Below are 14,622 nucleotides of genomic sequence, written 5' to 3' on the forward strand. Positions count from 1 at the left end.
AAATATTTAATTATACTCTTTTACTATACTATTTTGAAACTAACGTCTGTTACTGCTCAAACAAACCGTCCTTGTCAAAGTACCTGATGAAATATTTAATAAACAGATAAGGCTTACTTGCTTAGTGATCAGTGCATACCAAAATCAATAATAAATGTGTCCAAAGATTCATTTAAACTCGACCTTTGTATACCGCCTCAAAGAGAAGAAAGCAGATTTAAGGCGATGATTTAGACATCCTTTACAGATTTGAAGGGTTAAGTCTTTACATATATCCTTTCTGTTGAAAAGTTGTGTTTTAAGTGGTTATTTTGCCTTGATGTTTGGTGTTTCAAGAGTTGTAAGTTTCCAGCTTTAAGTTACCATGACACAAGTTCGTATCGATTTTGTTGACTTGCTTTGAGGTAACGCGAAGGTTTGCTTCACAAAACCTGCAACATCTAAATGAACTTATCGTGATACAAATGTCGCTGCTTGAATTCAGTAACACTGTTTGAATTTGATACGAAAATATTTAGTTAGTAGTTTGGTCGGGATTTTTATTTTTTGCAATGTGTGAATTTGACGATTATGATAATGAAATAATTATCTGGGTTATTATGTTGACGATTATTACAGTAATGATAACGGTGAGATAATGATTATGTTGATGATGGTAAAATAAGCGTTACCCTGCATTAATCCACACAGTTCTGTTCTGAGTGAATAAGGGGCGGTCGGGATTCCCGACATGGGTACAATGTGTGAAGCCCATTTGTGGTGTCCCCCGCCGTGATATTGCTGGAATATTGCTAAAAGCGGCGAAAACCTCACTCACTCACTCACTCTGACTGAAACAGTTATCTTCATTTCCGGATTCACTATTGAATGTTTTTGTTATGATGTCATGTTTTTTTTATTCAGTGTTTCCGGATCAACGGCATCCGGACTAAAGAGTTTAACTGTATTTCCCAAAAGTGGAATATATAACACTGCGTCACTTTTTATTCGCAAAACACAAGTTCCCCTTTAAATAATCTTAAATAAATTTAACTGGCATGATGCCGTAACACTGTCAGAATATGTATTTCGACTTCTTAACAGTATCAGTATGAGGAAAAGCACGATCATAGATAAAAAAGTGTCCCTAGTAAAATAAAAAGTGCCCATATCTTCAATGAAACTTTCTCCAAAACCGAAATCTCGGTGTGTACAGTTATATTATATAAGTTCCGTGCTTCGCGCCACATAACCGCATGGATATTTACACAATAATATCATTTCTAAAATTGGGAATATGTGTGAGTGAGTTGGGTTTAACGCCACTTTTAACAGTATTCCAGTTATATCACGGCGTGTCAGCTTAATGTGGGAGGAAAGCCTGAAGTGATGCAGACCTCAGACGTTTATCACATCGGTGAAACCCACGAGCACGGGTATGGTGCTGATGAACCCAGAAACATAATCGGGGCGAACCTGGATTCGAACCCACAATCATAGGTTTCTGGCATGCCCAAGGGACGCAACACTGCACAGCGAATCGCGGCGCCTTAGACGACTGGGCCACCCGTGCGCCCTCGGAATATGACAAGCGTTCTCATACAGATGATTGTTTTATAGAATGTATTTAACAATTAATCTGACTATAAAATCAAACTATCTTTCGTGGTATTTGGATATCCGATCCGTTAAAATTAATTACGCAAAGAACAACGCCACAAGCACAAATGAATAATTTTATGTGTATTTTCATCACGACATTTTTGTTCGGTGTGTTTTATACAACTAAGTATATCAAACTAATTGGAAGATATAGTTATAATCTACTGCTGAACAAAATGAAAGTGCAAGTGCCATGGGAGGTACAACTTTACAGAGTTCGACAGATCGTCACATCTGTAAAGCAAACAATATGGTATTCAAAACATCGAAAGCGGCGCGAAAATAATAATTTGTCCATGTCATGTCAATTTCAAAGACTGAAGACGAACAGACAGGGGAAGGGAAGACTACCATATAGAGGCTCCATATATGGTCAGGCTTAGTCTGCCTGCTTCCGCCTGGGATTTTTTAATCGCTTTGCGGGGCATTTTCTGTCTACTCATCCGTTTGACTATCGTGTCCACAAGTCAAGTACTTATGCCTTATTATTAGCAACATTGACGATGCCTTCAGTTGAGGGGTAAGCCACGGCTGGCATTTACGCGTGGCAGTAGGACCGAGGGCAGCATTGGTTTATGGTACCCAAACAGGAGGTTGGTTATAAAAAAGTTTATCACAGACATTAATTGTCATTTAAATTATTCCCAATAGTAAGATCAAACGTCCTCAGAACACTCAACATTGATGCTATTTTATTTTGGTAGGATTAACAGAAATAGCACACGCATGGATTGATTGCATCCTGTGTATCCTATTGGTGTTTGGCACCACAAGGTAGAGTGAGTGAGTGAGTACGATATTACGCCGATTTTAACATATTCCAGCAATATCACGGCGGGGGACACAAGAAATTAGCTTCACCCATTGTCCCCATGTTGGGAATCGAACACGTGACGAGCGACAATTTAGCCACTAGGCTAGCCACTACTAATATAGTAGATAGATGCTGTAACCAAGTCTACATGACACCCAATGAAAACGATCGACTCCGAGGTCTAGTGGTAGAGCTTCTGCCTGGAGAGCGAAAGGTCCGGGGTTCGATCCGCGGTCTCGTCATACCAAAAGACGTTAAAAGATGGTACTTGTTGTTTCCCTGCCTGGCGCTCGACATCAAGGGGCCAAAACAAGGACTGTTCGGTATACTGGGGTATTTGTGCTAAACTGCGGCATGGTATCTCAGTGTGCTAGCACTTTAATATCGGCATTAGTACAGACTAGTACATGTAGCCGCCCCCCCCCCCCCCCCCCCCCCCCCCCCATCCCCCCACCCCGAAAGGCACGTCGCAGTATAAGTGCAATAATCCTTAACGCGACGTAAAAATCAATGTTGCCACACCTCATCACCCACTGAAAACATTCTTCACGCACGGCTGTACAATTACGCCAGTGCTTCGTGATTTCAGCACTTTCAGTTTTTGTGTCGCGAACTGACTTAATGTAACTAGGCAAATTGATATTAACAACAAAATCGCAATCAATTTTATCTCGTTAAGAAAAATCACGACCTGGCACGTGAAGCCCCGGATCTGCAGAATTCCATGCAGTCTATAACAACAGAGAGGAGTTGGGGCGGGAGAAGATTGATATGGCAACCGTGCATGAATTTGTCGACGGGGCGCATGACGTAATCACAGAAGCACACGAACTCCACTGCACTGCTTTTCCCCTGTTCAGTTGACATGAAGCCTTCTCTTGCACTTCTATCCACAAAAACGCGGTCTTCACGCCGTTGTTCTCACATTTATCCTGCTTAAAATATATTAATGTAGACAAAAATACTTATAACGTGTTTAATAAAAAAACACCCAGTACTACGAGCCCCTTCGACTGTTTCAAAACATCAATGTCATACCTACACTTCAAAGAAATGATTTAAGAATGACATTTTTGTCTTGTTCTGATTGTATGTTAGCGTCTTCAGTTCAATATTTGCAACGTCGCGTGGAGCGTACGATCAATGAATATTTCAAAGCGAACGCGAATCGTTTTATCAGCCGAGGAAAGAATGTATTCTTGAATTGACAATGATAGCTAGTGCACGTCATCCGCAACGGCATGTTTACACAAATGTTTACAAAGACATATTTTCCACCTCACTGCTTGCTTTTCCTATTCTCAGACAACAGACACAGGTTAATTATACTGCCTTCTAGATTCAGGGAAATTCGAAGTTTATAGATTTCATGTTTCCCCTGAGAATACAACGATCCAGTCGATATTAGAAAGCGTAGGACGTAGGGCTAATATGGTAAAAAAATTTGTTGTTAGGATTGGCTTTTCCTTTCAATAAAATCGATGATCATTATAGTTGGTGAATGTCATATTTTTATATATCAGCAACCTTGGTTCATGTCGTAGTTTGCTTTAATAAATATATTGATAAAAAAAGTGTCCTTGGAAGCCATGTCAGCTAAATATTGATTCGACTGCTATGTACTTTGTTTTCTTTACGATCTAAAGTACAAGTGCGGGATTCGAACCCACACTCATAGCTTTCTGGCGTGCCCAAGGGACGCAATTCTGCACCGCTTGTGGTGCCTTAAACGACTGGGCCACCAGTACCCCAGAATCAGAGAGAGGATAGAGTGGTTATAGTGAGTGAGTGAGTGAGTGAGTGAGTTGGGTTTAACGCCGCTTTTAACAGTATTCCAGTTATATCACGGCGTGTCAGCTTAATGTGGGAGGAAAGCTCGAAGTGATGCAGGTCTTTGACGTTTACCACATCGGTGAAACCCACGAGCACGGGTATGGTGCTGACAAACCTAGAAACATAATTTGGGCGAACCGGGATTCGAACCCACAATCATAGGTTTCTGGCGTGCCCAAGGGACGCAACTCTGTACAGCGCCTTAGACAACTGGGCCACCCGTGCCCCCCAGAGCGGAACCATCACGATTTTTATGTAATAAAAATATTAAGATGTAAGAAATTTACCCCGTAGCAACAGTGTCCTCGGTAGCAGGGTGAGGTAAAATTGGGTTTAACGTCGCGTCCAAGGTTATTGCACTTATATGGCGACGTGCATGTACGTTTGTGTGAGGCTGCTTGTACTGGTCCGGACTTAAGCCGATTTAGCCCCTTAATGCCGAGCGTCAGACAGGGTAACAACATGTACAATCTTTAACGTCTTTTGGCATGACGCGGCTGCTGATCGAGCCCCGGACCTTCCGCTCTCCGGGGGGAAGCTCTACCATTAGACCACGGAGGCGGTCCCGGTAACAGGGGTAGAATGGAATTCCAATGCGGGCATTAGACATTAGCACATGCTCTCTGTCATATGCATCATATTAAAAACGTCCCAACGTCTTCAGCCTTTTCCAGGACAACGTATTCGAAGGTTCTATAGGCATTGCTATGACATCAATAACCGAAAACCCTTCCCGATCGACCGGGTACTTTTACAATAGCTAGAGAATCTGATATCGGACCATGGTTTATCATGGGTGAGGGGTGTTTTAGGGTGTGTGTTGTGTCGAGGCAACCGTTATGTTGCATGACCAAGAATGCTATACTGTTCCCATCGAAATTAGTTCACTGAGTTTATCCGTTTATCAAAACATGTACCCATCTCTAGACGATCTATGACTCACTAGCTGTGGCAAGTTTCCCAATAGTATTCCTTGTCATTTTTCAAGTTCTCAAGTTCTTATACGATTCGCTGCGATCAATTTGAGTCTCTAAATGAAAACGCAAAAGACCTCGGTTGAAGAATCAATACTTTTCGAAATATAAAAAAAATATTCAGATCTCGACAAATGTCATCATCTGTCTCCAGTAATATTCATGACGAGGAGTATTATTGGTAACAACTTCTTTGTTCTTCTTCAGCGCTACTTCGTGCGCCTTCATCTAGTGGAGGGTACATATTAGATACTGAGTACAAAATAGTCATATATATGAACAGACATGCACAGGTAATAATGCATCAGGTCTTAATCGATCGGAGTTTATTTCACACATATACATGATTTCGTTAGGACCCATGAGTGGTAGTTAGAAGACAATTGAAGTTTCAGATTGCTTCAGAAAGAATTGATTTTCACACAAGAGTACTAGATACCATGTGTTATCTTATGTATGACGTCATGAAGTGCGCTTTGGGTGTCAGATAAACACTATTGATCATAACTTCACTGATAAACACTATTGATTATAACTTCTCTGGGAGAACGGCTTGACTCCATCGATTGCATCCAAACCGTACTTTGGTTCTCTAACTAATGAATGATTCCGAGTTGTCTACAGGCATGTGACTTATAACTGTTTGCAAAGAAGTGACGTAATTATTGCCTTGTTGCCAGCTGTAGACCAATACACACAACGTTGTGTGTGGTTTGTGCCTCTGACTTGTGCAGTGACCAAGTACGCAGGGGATTTGTTTGAGAACATCATGCAGAATGGTGTATTCATTTTCAAAGATACGATCACTGACGTTTTGAAGACGAGGAAATACGTAAGTATGTCAGTATTTCTGGAGACACACACAACATGAGATGAACTTTATAATGACGGCGATACGAGAAACTAGTGACTGTGTCCTGGGAAAGGAGGGGTTTTATTATTATTATTATGATTATGATTATTATTATTATTATTTATTCATCCTCCGAGTTGGGGGATAACAATAACAAGGAGATTATGCAGTTGTGTACATAATTGGACGTGACTTATGATATGATATAAATATATTTATTTCTATAAAGTGGAGGGTTTGCCAAATAAGCAAATTTTGCTAATCTGAATGCCTCTCCCAAACATGATACATATACAAATTACAATGTATTGAAAGTGACATGAGAAATAGCATACATTATATAATTGATATTAAAGATAAGTATTGTTATGTAAGTGTTTTATTACTGGATTATCTTTCGTAACTACAGCTACGCTATTATTTACATCCAGCACAACCACATCGCATTATAATATTATAGCAAAGCCAACATCTCAGACAAAATCTCTAAATCGGCAAGAAGATAGAATAGAACTGTGCACTGATTTCAAAATTTCAAGATTTATTACAGTCGTTAATTGTGAATTACTATTTAGAATTGAATTTAAATCGTAGCCTTTTACGAAATAATACATATTTTGCGTTAATGTACTGTTGAAGGGACACGTAAGAAAGAAATGAAGTGCATCTTCCGTATGATAACCACAACAACATCTCGGGCTGTCGGATATAAATCTGGCAAATTTGTCGGCGTAAAGATCGCTGCAGCCAAGCCTGAGATGGGAGTGTATAACCTGACAGAATCTTGATCCACAATTTACAACAACGTATATACTATACTTATCATTGCTTTTTATAAAATTTTAAAAACCTCCTAAGCTACTGGCATAAGTGTATTCAATTTGTAGTGAGTTCCAAACATTAACTGTATCTGGAATAAATGATCTGGCATAATTATTTGTTTTACACTTAATGTTTTGCAGCTGTGAGTAGTTTCTCAAATTATCATCACTTGCATCCGACACTCTATTTGGAACTAAGGATGAGAGATAACCCGGTACTAGATTGTTAACCATTTTATAAAAGATATTTAACTTTTGAAAATGCCTTCTTTCTTCTAATGACGTAAGATTTGATTCTTGATGAAGTTTACCGTGACAAGTGCCACGAACAGCCCCACAAATAGTTCAGAGTGCATCTAGATTAAATTTTTCAAGTAGTAACGCCTGTTCTTTTGTGCAGTTGTCCCATATGTGGCAACAATAATCAAATATCGGTAACATGAAAGATTTATACATAATTTCCAGTGTTTTTCAATTTAAACGATACTTGAAACTCATGAGACAGTGAATCATTGGACTGACTTTCTTAACATGGCTATCAACATGACTGTTCTATTAGCAAGGATAATATATCGATGGCTTTAATGAACGTTCATGTATCTGTTTGAAGTGTAGCTGGCTAATTATTCATATAATTAGAAAGCACATGTCCTAACGATGACAGACATATGCCATTTATGTATACATATATGGAGAATTGTCCGTGAGTTAAACTGCCCGATAAAAATATAACAAATATCCACGACATTGTCAGTGTATAAACACAGTGGGCGGAAGTGGTCGTGATTTGTTATGAGTAGACTAAAGAATAGGTTGCAATAAGAATGACAGTTTTTATTATATACCCTGATGAAATTACGGCGACGTCCATATACATATGTAGGTTTCAGTGTAAGCGCCCTTTTGATAATGATAAAACATCTTTGGGGGAAAGTATACATGGGACATTTTCAAAGGTAGACAAAAACGATGTCCAAATAATCCATACAATCCTCAAAGTCACATCGCTCTCATCACATTTGTCTATGTCTATTGTTTATATAACAGTAATAACATTGAACTTACATACCATCACCAAGGTCAAGTTGACGTGTTTTCAAACAAATTCGTTGAAAAACTGTTCAGCGGCAGCAATTGTATTCAACAAACGTATTTTCGATCGCTCCTAACATGGGCGCCATATGATATGATATATACAAGCATCGCGTTGTTGTGCACCCACGCAGACCACTTATCAAAACGTCGAGTATTATCGCCGCTATAGTTTGTTGTGGCCGTTTGAAATGGAATTGATAAAAAATAAAATATGAACTAATTGGATAATTTTAATAGTTGAATCTAAAAGCGAAATACGTATCGAGTAGGCTATTTTTTATACAAGGCAAACGATATCTAGGTGAGAGAGGAATATATGTTTTAAAGTACAATCATTGTCAATATCAAGACTGAATGAGAGTGAAGCTTACGAAAATATTAATGACTTCGATTGAAGTTTTGTTCAATCTATATTCAGTGTATGTGAATGTTCTTAATGTGGAGAGGTGTTTACATAAGCAAATTCTGCTTGTTTACTGATCTTTTCAAATAAAAATATGTTTGAATAAAATACGTGTATGTGCTCAACGATCTGAAAAGAACAATTGTCCTGTTTCATCATGCATTTCGCGCCTCACTTGGGCCTGACTCAACTACATACATATTATCGTTGCGGTATATCATTTTAATCAAAATGGAAAAAACACATGTCAACATATCTAAATTTATAATTTTGAAAACTGCGGCAAATTATTTCGAATTAGTCAATCGACAAAATGTCTTTCATTTAACTTGAGAGACACTGTTGCGATTACTTGTCAAATGGGTTTGTTTGTTTGTTTGTTGTTTAGCGCCGCACTCAGCAATATTCCAGCTATATGACGGCGGTCTGTATAATAATCGAGTCTGGACCAGACAATCCAGTGATTGACATCATGAGCATCGATCCACGCAATTGGAATCGATGACATGTATCAACCAAGTCAGCGAGCCTGACCACCCGATCCCGTTTGTCCCCTCTTACGACAAGCATAGTCGCCTTTTAGGGCAAATATGGGTTGCTGAAGACCTATTCTACCTCGAAATCTTCACGGGTCGTCATTCACACGTTCACATAGTTTAACAAGAAAACGTTTGCGTTGCGTTCCTGTTTTACTTCTTACCGAAGGTGTTGCGGCCACTGCGAATGAGTACGAATGAACAAGACACCGTCACGACAACGTTAGGACTCTCATACTATGCTGCTGCTCTGGACCACGATTTCTTTCCACAACTACGCTAGAGCAAGATTTTTTTAACATTCCCAAAACAATCCTGCTTCTACGGTGGCATCAGGCCAAACTACGGTTAACCACGAACATGTGTACGACGCTGTTAAAAATCGTGCTCTGTCGTAGCATTTGGTTTTGGATTGTTGTTTAACGCCGCACTCAGCAATATTCCAGCTATATGACGGCGGTCTGTAAATAATCGAGTCTGGATCAGACAATCCTGTGATTGACAACATGAGCATCGATCCACGCAATGGGGACCGATGACATGCATCAACCAAGTCACCGAGCCTGAACACCCGATCCCGTTAGTCGCCTTTTACTACAAACATAGTCGCCTTTTACGGCAAGCATTGGTTTCTGAAGACCTATTCTACCCCGGATCTTCACCGGCCCTGCCGTAGCAAACAACATGTATGTGGGAACGGGGCACATCCTTACAATTATCATGCATTTCAAGGTTTAAGTAAAACTAAAACTAAACAACTAACAGAATATCGAGAATTTTAAGAACTACTGGACCAAATGTCACATGTAATAATTGTTTAAAAAAATAAAAATGAATTTACTTTCTATTCCGTTACCCATAAGGCTCATAGATTTCTGGAAAACTATCACAAATAGGAAACAATAATTATTCAGAAACGAAATTATGATATCAATCAACACAGACTCACACGTGAAGATCGAGGGTAGAATAGGTCTTTAGCAACCCATGCTTACTGTAAAAGGCTTCTATGCTTGTCTAAGAGGCGACTAACGGGATCGGGCGGTCAGGCTCGCCGACTTGGTTGATGCATGTCATCGAACCAAATTACGTGGATCGATGCTCATGATATCAATCACTGGATTGTCTGGTCCAGACTCGATTATTCACAGACCGCCGTCATATAGCTGGAATATTGCTGAGTGCGGCGTTAAACAACAAACCAACCAACCAACCAAATCAAAGGAGAGTCCTTGTGGTGGAGAAAATGGTTGATATCAATAATTTCTCTTTATCAACAAACAACAACCAACCAACACAGACACATTAAGGAGAGAACAATAATATTCGTTCGAATGCATAATCTTTCACAGATTCCACTTTTATATGTTTCACTGTTGTTTTTGTCTTCTACCTCTCGAACTTACCGCATTCATAAACTTCGTTGGAACCCCGCGGAATAAGCGTGGAAGGCTATTCAGTCTCCCCTTCTTTATTGTAAGAAATTTAGGGGTTTTGTTAAAAATAAAATTGAACCACTAACAACATAACAGGAATTTGTAAAACACATATACCAAAATTAATTATAGCAGATAACTGTAGACAAAATTAGAAATGCACGTATTTCACCTTTTTCTCACCTTTTTGCGAACACCTGGTATCATCACTATTTGATAGTGATTCATAAACACATGCTAATGATATAATCGGAATCGCTTTTAGCAGGAATATCTTATGAATATGGAAAGGGTTTTGTCGCTTATATTCCTATACAATTAACAATAAACTCTTATGTCCCTACAGACTTCTAATACAACTGTTACAAATAGATCAGATAATGTAGACAGTGGTATCTCTAATTTAATCCAGCTTCTATGTTGTTTTTATTACACAAGACTTTTTTTATATATACTCTTAAAAGAAAAGAAACTTGACACTGACTTTCAAAATGTAATATAATGCGATTGTTTCAAAATAGGACACAGAAACCATAATTGAAACACTGTTTGAAGATCAATGTACACAATGTTCAAAACATTAATCGTGTCACCTAAGGCAGACGCACGTACACGATACAGTTAATGTCACAGGGGTACAGAAAATGTCAGTATCGGTTGTGCCCACCACGTGCATCAATCACCGCTTGACACCGACGACCCATAGATGCAATCAAGTTGTCAATAACACGCTGTTGGATGTGCTGCCATTCATGCTGAAGTGCATCAAAAAGCGCCGGAAGTGTTTGGGGCGGTGGATTCCTTCTGCGAACGCGTCGATCCAACTCGTCCCACAGATGCTCAATCGGGGACAAATCTGGTGACCGGGCTGGCCAAGGTAATGTCTGGATGTTGTTGTGCCGTAAGAAGTCCTGACAAACACGTGCAATATGCGGTCGAGCGTTGTCCTGCTGGAACTGTCCGCCATGAACGTTGACGTGAGGAAGAACGTAAGGCTGTAGGATCAAGTCTCAGTAACGCACACCTGTCAATGCGGCCCATACCATGACACTCCCGCCGCAAAATGGGACAACCTGCTGCACACAGTTGGGGGCGTAACGTTCACCCCGACGTCTGTAGACATGTGCGCGCCCATCAGCACGTGTGAGTAGGAAACGGGACTCGTCAGTAAACAGTACATTTCTCAACCTTGCACGTGTCCATCTAACCCTCTGTTGGCACCAAAGCAGACGGTCCGCCAGATGACGTTGGGTCAATACATGACGTCGAACAGGTCTTCGTACAAAAAATCCAGCCTCCCTCAGTCTGTTGCGTACCGTTTGATCTGATATTCTGCGTACCCCAGGGATCTGTGTGGTTGTAGACGCGGCTGGGGTAGTGCGGTCTCGGAGGTGTCGCAGCCGGATGTATCGATCTTGTGCTTGGGTTGTCGCCCTTGGTCTTCCTGACCTTGGTCTGTCGTCAACTCTGTTGGTGTTGTTGTATCGGGTCTACAGTGCGGAGATTGTCTGTCTGGATACGCCAAAGTGCCTGGCCACTTCTTGCTGAGTTGCTCTAGCTTGTAATCTCCCAATGGCGTTGTTCCGTTGAGCTGCATTCAGTCTTGGCATTCTGTCACCGCCTCTACTGCCGTTATAAGGACTGTATGAACAGCCGTTGGTGTGGATTTTTTATACCCATTCAGCAGGGGGGCCTGCATGCCTAAATGCAGGATCCTGTGCTGCACGTTTTTTACGGGCGGTTGCGTTTGGATGAAGATGTAAAATTGATCCCCAAACGCTACGTTTATGTGCTTTGCATGTGTTTTCGCGAATTATAGACACATCATCTTTCTGTTTGACTTATTTGGTTCTCATTTAATGTAATTAGTTTATATATTATGCAAAAAGTGGTTTTACATCCATGTCAAGTTTCTTTTTTTGAAGAGTATATACATACACAGACTGTTGAAGAAACGCGTAATCGTCTTCCATATTAATTATGTTCTTGTCCGGTGTTTTTTAACATTTAAATAAAGGTATTTAAGCTCATATTTAAAATTTTATTAAATCTGGTTTTGTCGCCAAAATGGTATGTCCCTCAGCATGTCTTTATGAACTTCTATCGAATAGGGATGGTACCTGATGTTCGCAAAAAATGTGAATGTATCCTGTCCCACCCGTGGCAAATAAAACAAGTTTCCTTACCTGCGGCTGATTAAAACCTGCATTGATTTCCGTTACAGTGTAGATGTATTTGTGTTTCATATTTTATGTCATCCTCGTTTAGATAAGAAACAAGGCCACAATGAAGTTGCTGATGGTGATCCTGGTGCATGGTGGTGAGTATATCAAGGACACGTGTTTTTCCATTTGTGTCTGGTGCAAACTGGTGAGTATACCAGAGACACGTCCCTTCGATTCTTTGGCGTTGGTCAGCCTGGTGCAAACTGGTGAGTATACCAGAGACACGTCCCTTCCATTCTTTGGCGTTGGTCAGCCTGGTGCAAACTGGTGAGTATACCAGAGACACGTCCCTTCCATTCTTTGGCGTTGGTCAGCCTGGTGCAAGCTGGTGAGCATACAAGAGACACGTCCCTTCCATTCTTTGTCGTTGGTCAGCCTGGTGCAAGCTGGTGAGTATACCAGAGACACGTCCTTTCCATTCTTTGGCGTTGGGCAGCCTGGTGCAAGCTGTTGAGTATACCAGAGACACGTCTCTTCCATTCTTTGTCGTTGGTCAGCCTGGTGCAAGATGGTGAGTATACCAGAGACACGTCCTTTCCATTCTTTGTCGTTGGTCAGCCTGGTGCAAGCTGGTGAGTATACCAGAGACACGTCTCTTCCATTCTTTGTCGTTGGTCAGCCTGGTGCAAGATGGTGAGTATACCAGAGACACGTCTCTTCCATTTATTGTCGTTGGTCAGCCTGGTGCAAGCTGGTGAGTATACCAGAGACACGTATATTCTATTCTTTGTCGTTGGTATTATAAGCCTGGTGCAGGCTTGTGAGCCTACAAGAGACACGTCCTTTCCAGTTATTGTCGTTTGTATTATAAGCCTGGTGCAAGTTGGTGAGTATACCAGAGACACGTCTCTTCCATTCTTTGTCGTTGGTCAGCCTGGTGCAAGCTGTTGAGTATACCAGAGACACGTCTCTTCCATTCTTTGTCGTTGGTCAGCCTGGTGCAAGATGGTGAGGATACCAGAGACACGTCCCTTCCATTCTTTGTCGTTGGTCAGCCTGGTGCAAGATGGTGAGGATACCAGAGACACGTCTCTTCCATTCTTTGTCGTTGGTCAGCCTGGTGCAAGATGGTGAGTATACCAGAGACACGTCTCTTCCATTCTTTGTCGTTGGTCAGCCTGGTGCAAGATGGTGAGGATACCAGAGACACGTCTCTTCCATTCTTTGTCGTTGGGCAGCCTGGTGCAAGCTGGTGAGTATACCAGAGACACGTCCCTTCCATTCTTTGTCGTTGGTCAGCCTGGTGCAAGCTGGTGAGTATACCAGAGACACGTCCTTTCCATTCTTTGTCGTTGGTCAGCCTGGTGCAAGCTAGTGAGTATACCAGAGACACGTATATGCCATTCTTTGTCGTTGGTATTATAAGCCAGGTGCAAGCTGGTGAGCATACCAGAGACACGTCCTTTCAAGTTATTGTCGTTTGTATTATAAGCCTGGTGCAAGCTGGTGAGCATACCAGAGACACCTCCTTTCCAGTTACTGTCGTTGATCAGCCTGGTGCAAGCTGGTGAGTATACCAGAGACACGTCCTTTCCATTTATTGTCGTTGGGCAGCCTGGTGCAAACTGGTGAGTATACCAGAGACACGTCCTTTCCATTTATTGTCGTTGGGCAGCCTGGTGCAAACTGGTGAGTATACCAGAGACACGTCCTTTCCATTCTTTGTCGTTGGGCAGCCTGGTGCAAGCTGTTGAGTATACCAGAGACACGTCTCTTCCATTCTTTGTCGTTGGTCAGCCTGGTGCAAGATGGTGAGTATACCAGAGACACGTATATTCTATTCTTTGTCGTTGGTATTATAAGCCTGGTGCGATGCTTGTAAGTATACCAGAGACACGTCCTTTCCATTCTTTGTCGTTTGTATTATAAGCCTGGTGCAAGTTGGTGAGCATACCAGAGACACGTCCCTTCGATTTATTGTCGTTGATCAGCCTGGTTTAAGCTGGTGAGTATACCAGAGACACGTCCTTTCGATTCTTTGTCGTTGGGCA

At 41.1% G+C, this 14,622-nt stretch overlaps 1 protein-coding gene across 1 annotated transcript in view; it reads left to right on the forward strand.

Moving 5' to 3' along the window:
- The first annotated feature begins 5,876 nt into the window (after positions 1 to 5,876).
- LOC124118189 overlaps positions 5,877 to 14,622 on the forward strand; it is a 28,358-nt gene continuing 19,612 nt past the window's right edge. The window contains exons 1-2 of the mRNA XM_046480306.2: positions 5,877 to 6,094; positions 12,675 to 12,726. Coding sequence (XP_046336262.2) covers positions 6,032 to 6,094; positions 12,675 to 12,726 — 115 coding nt within the window. The 5' untranslated portion in view covers positions 5,877 to 6,031. The remainder of the gene's footprint in view (positions 6,095 to 12,674; positions 12,727 to 14,622) is intronic.

The sequence above is a fragment of the Haliotis rufescens genome, unplaced genomic scaffold (assembly GCF_023055435.1).
Source record: "Haliotis rufescens isolate VD_foot unplaced genomic scaffold, xgHalRufe1.0.p SCAF_12, whole genome shotgun sequence".
NCBI lineage: Eukaryota > Metazoa > Mollusca > Gastropoda > Lepetellida > Haliotidae > Haliotis > Haliotis rufescens.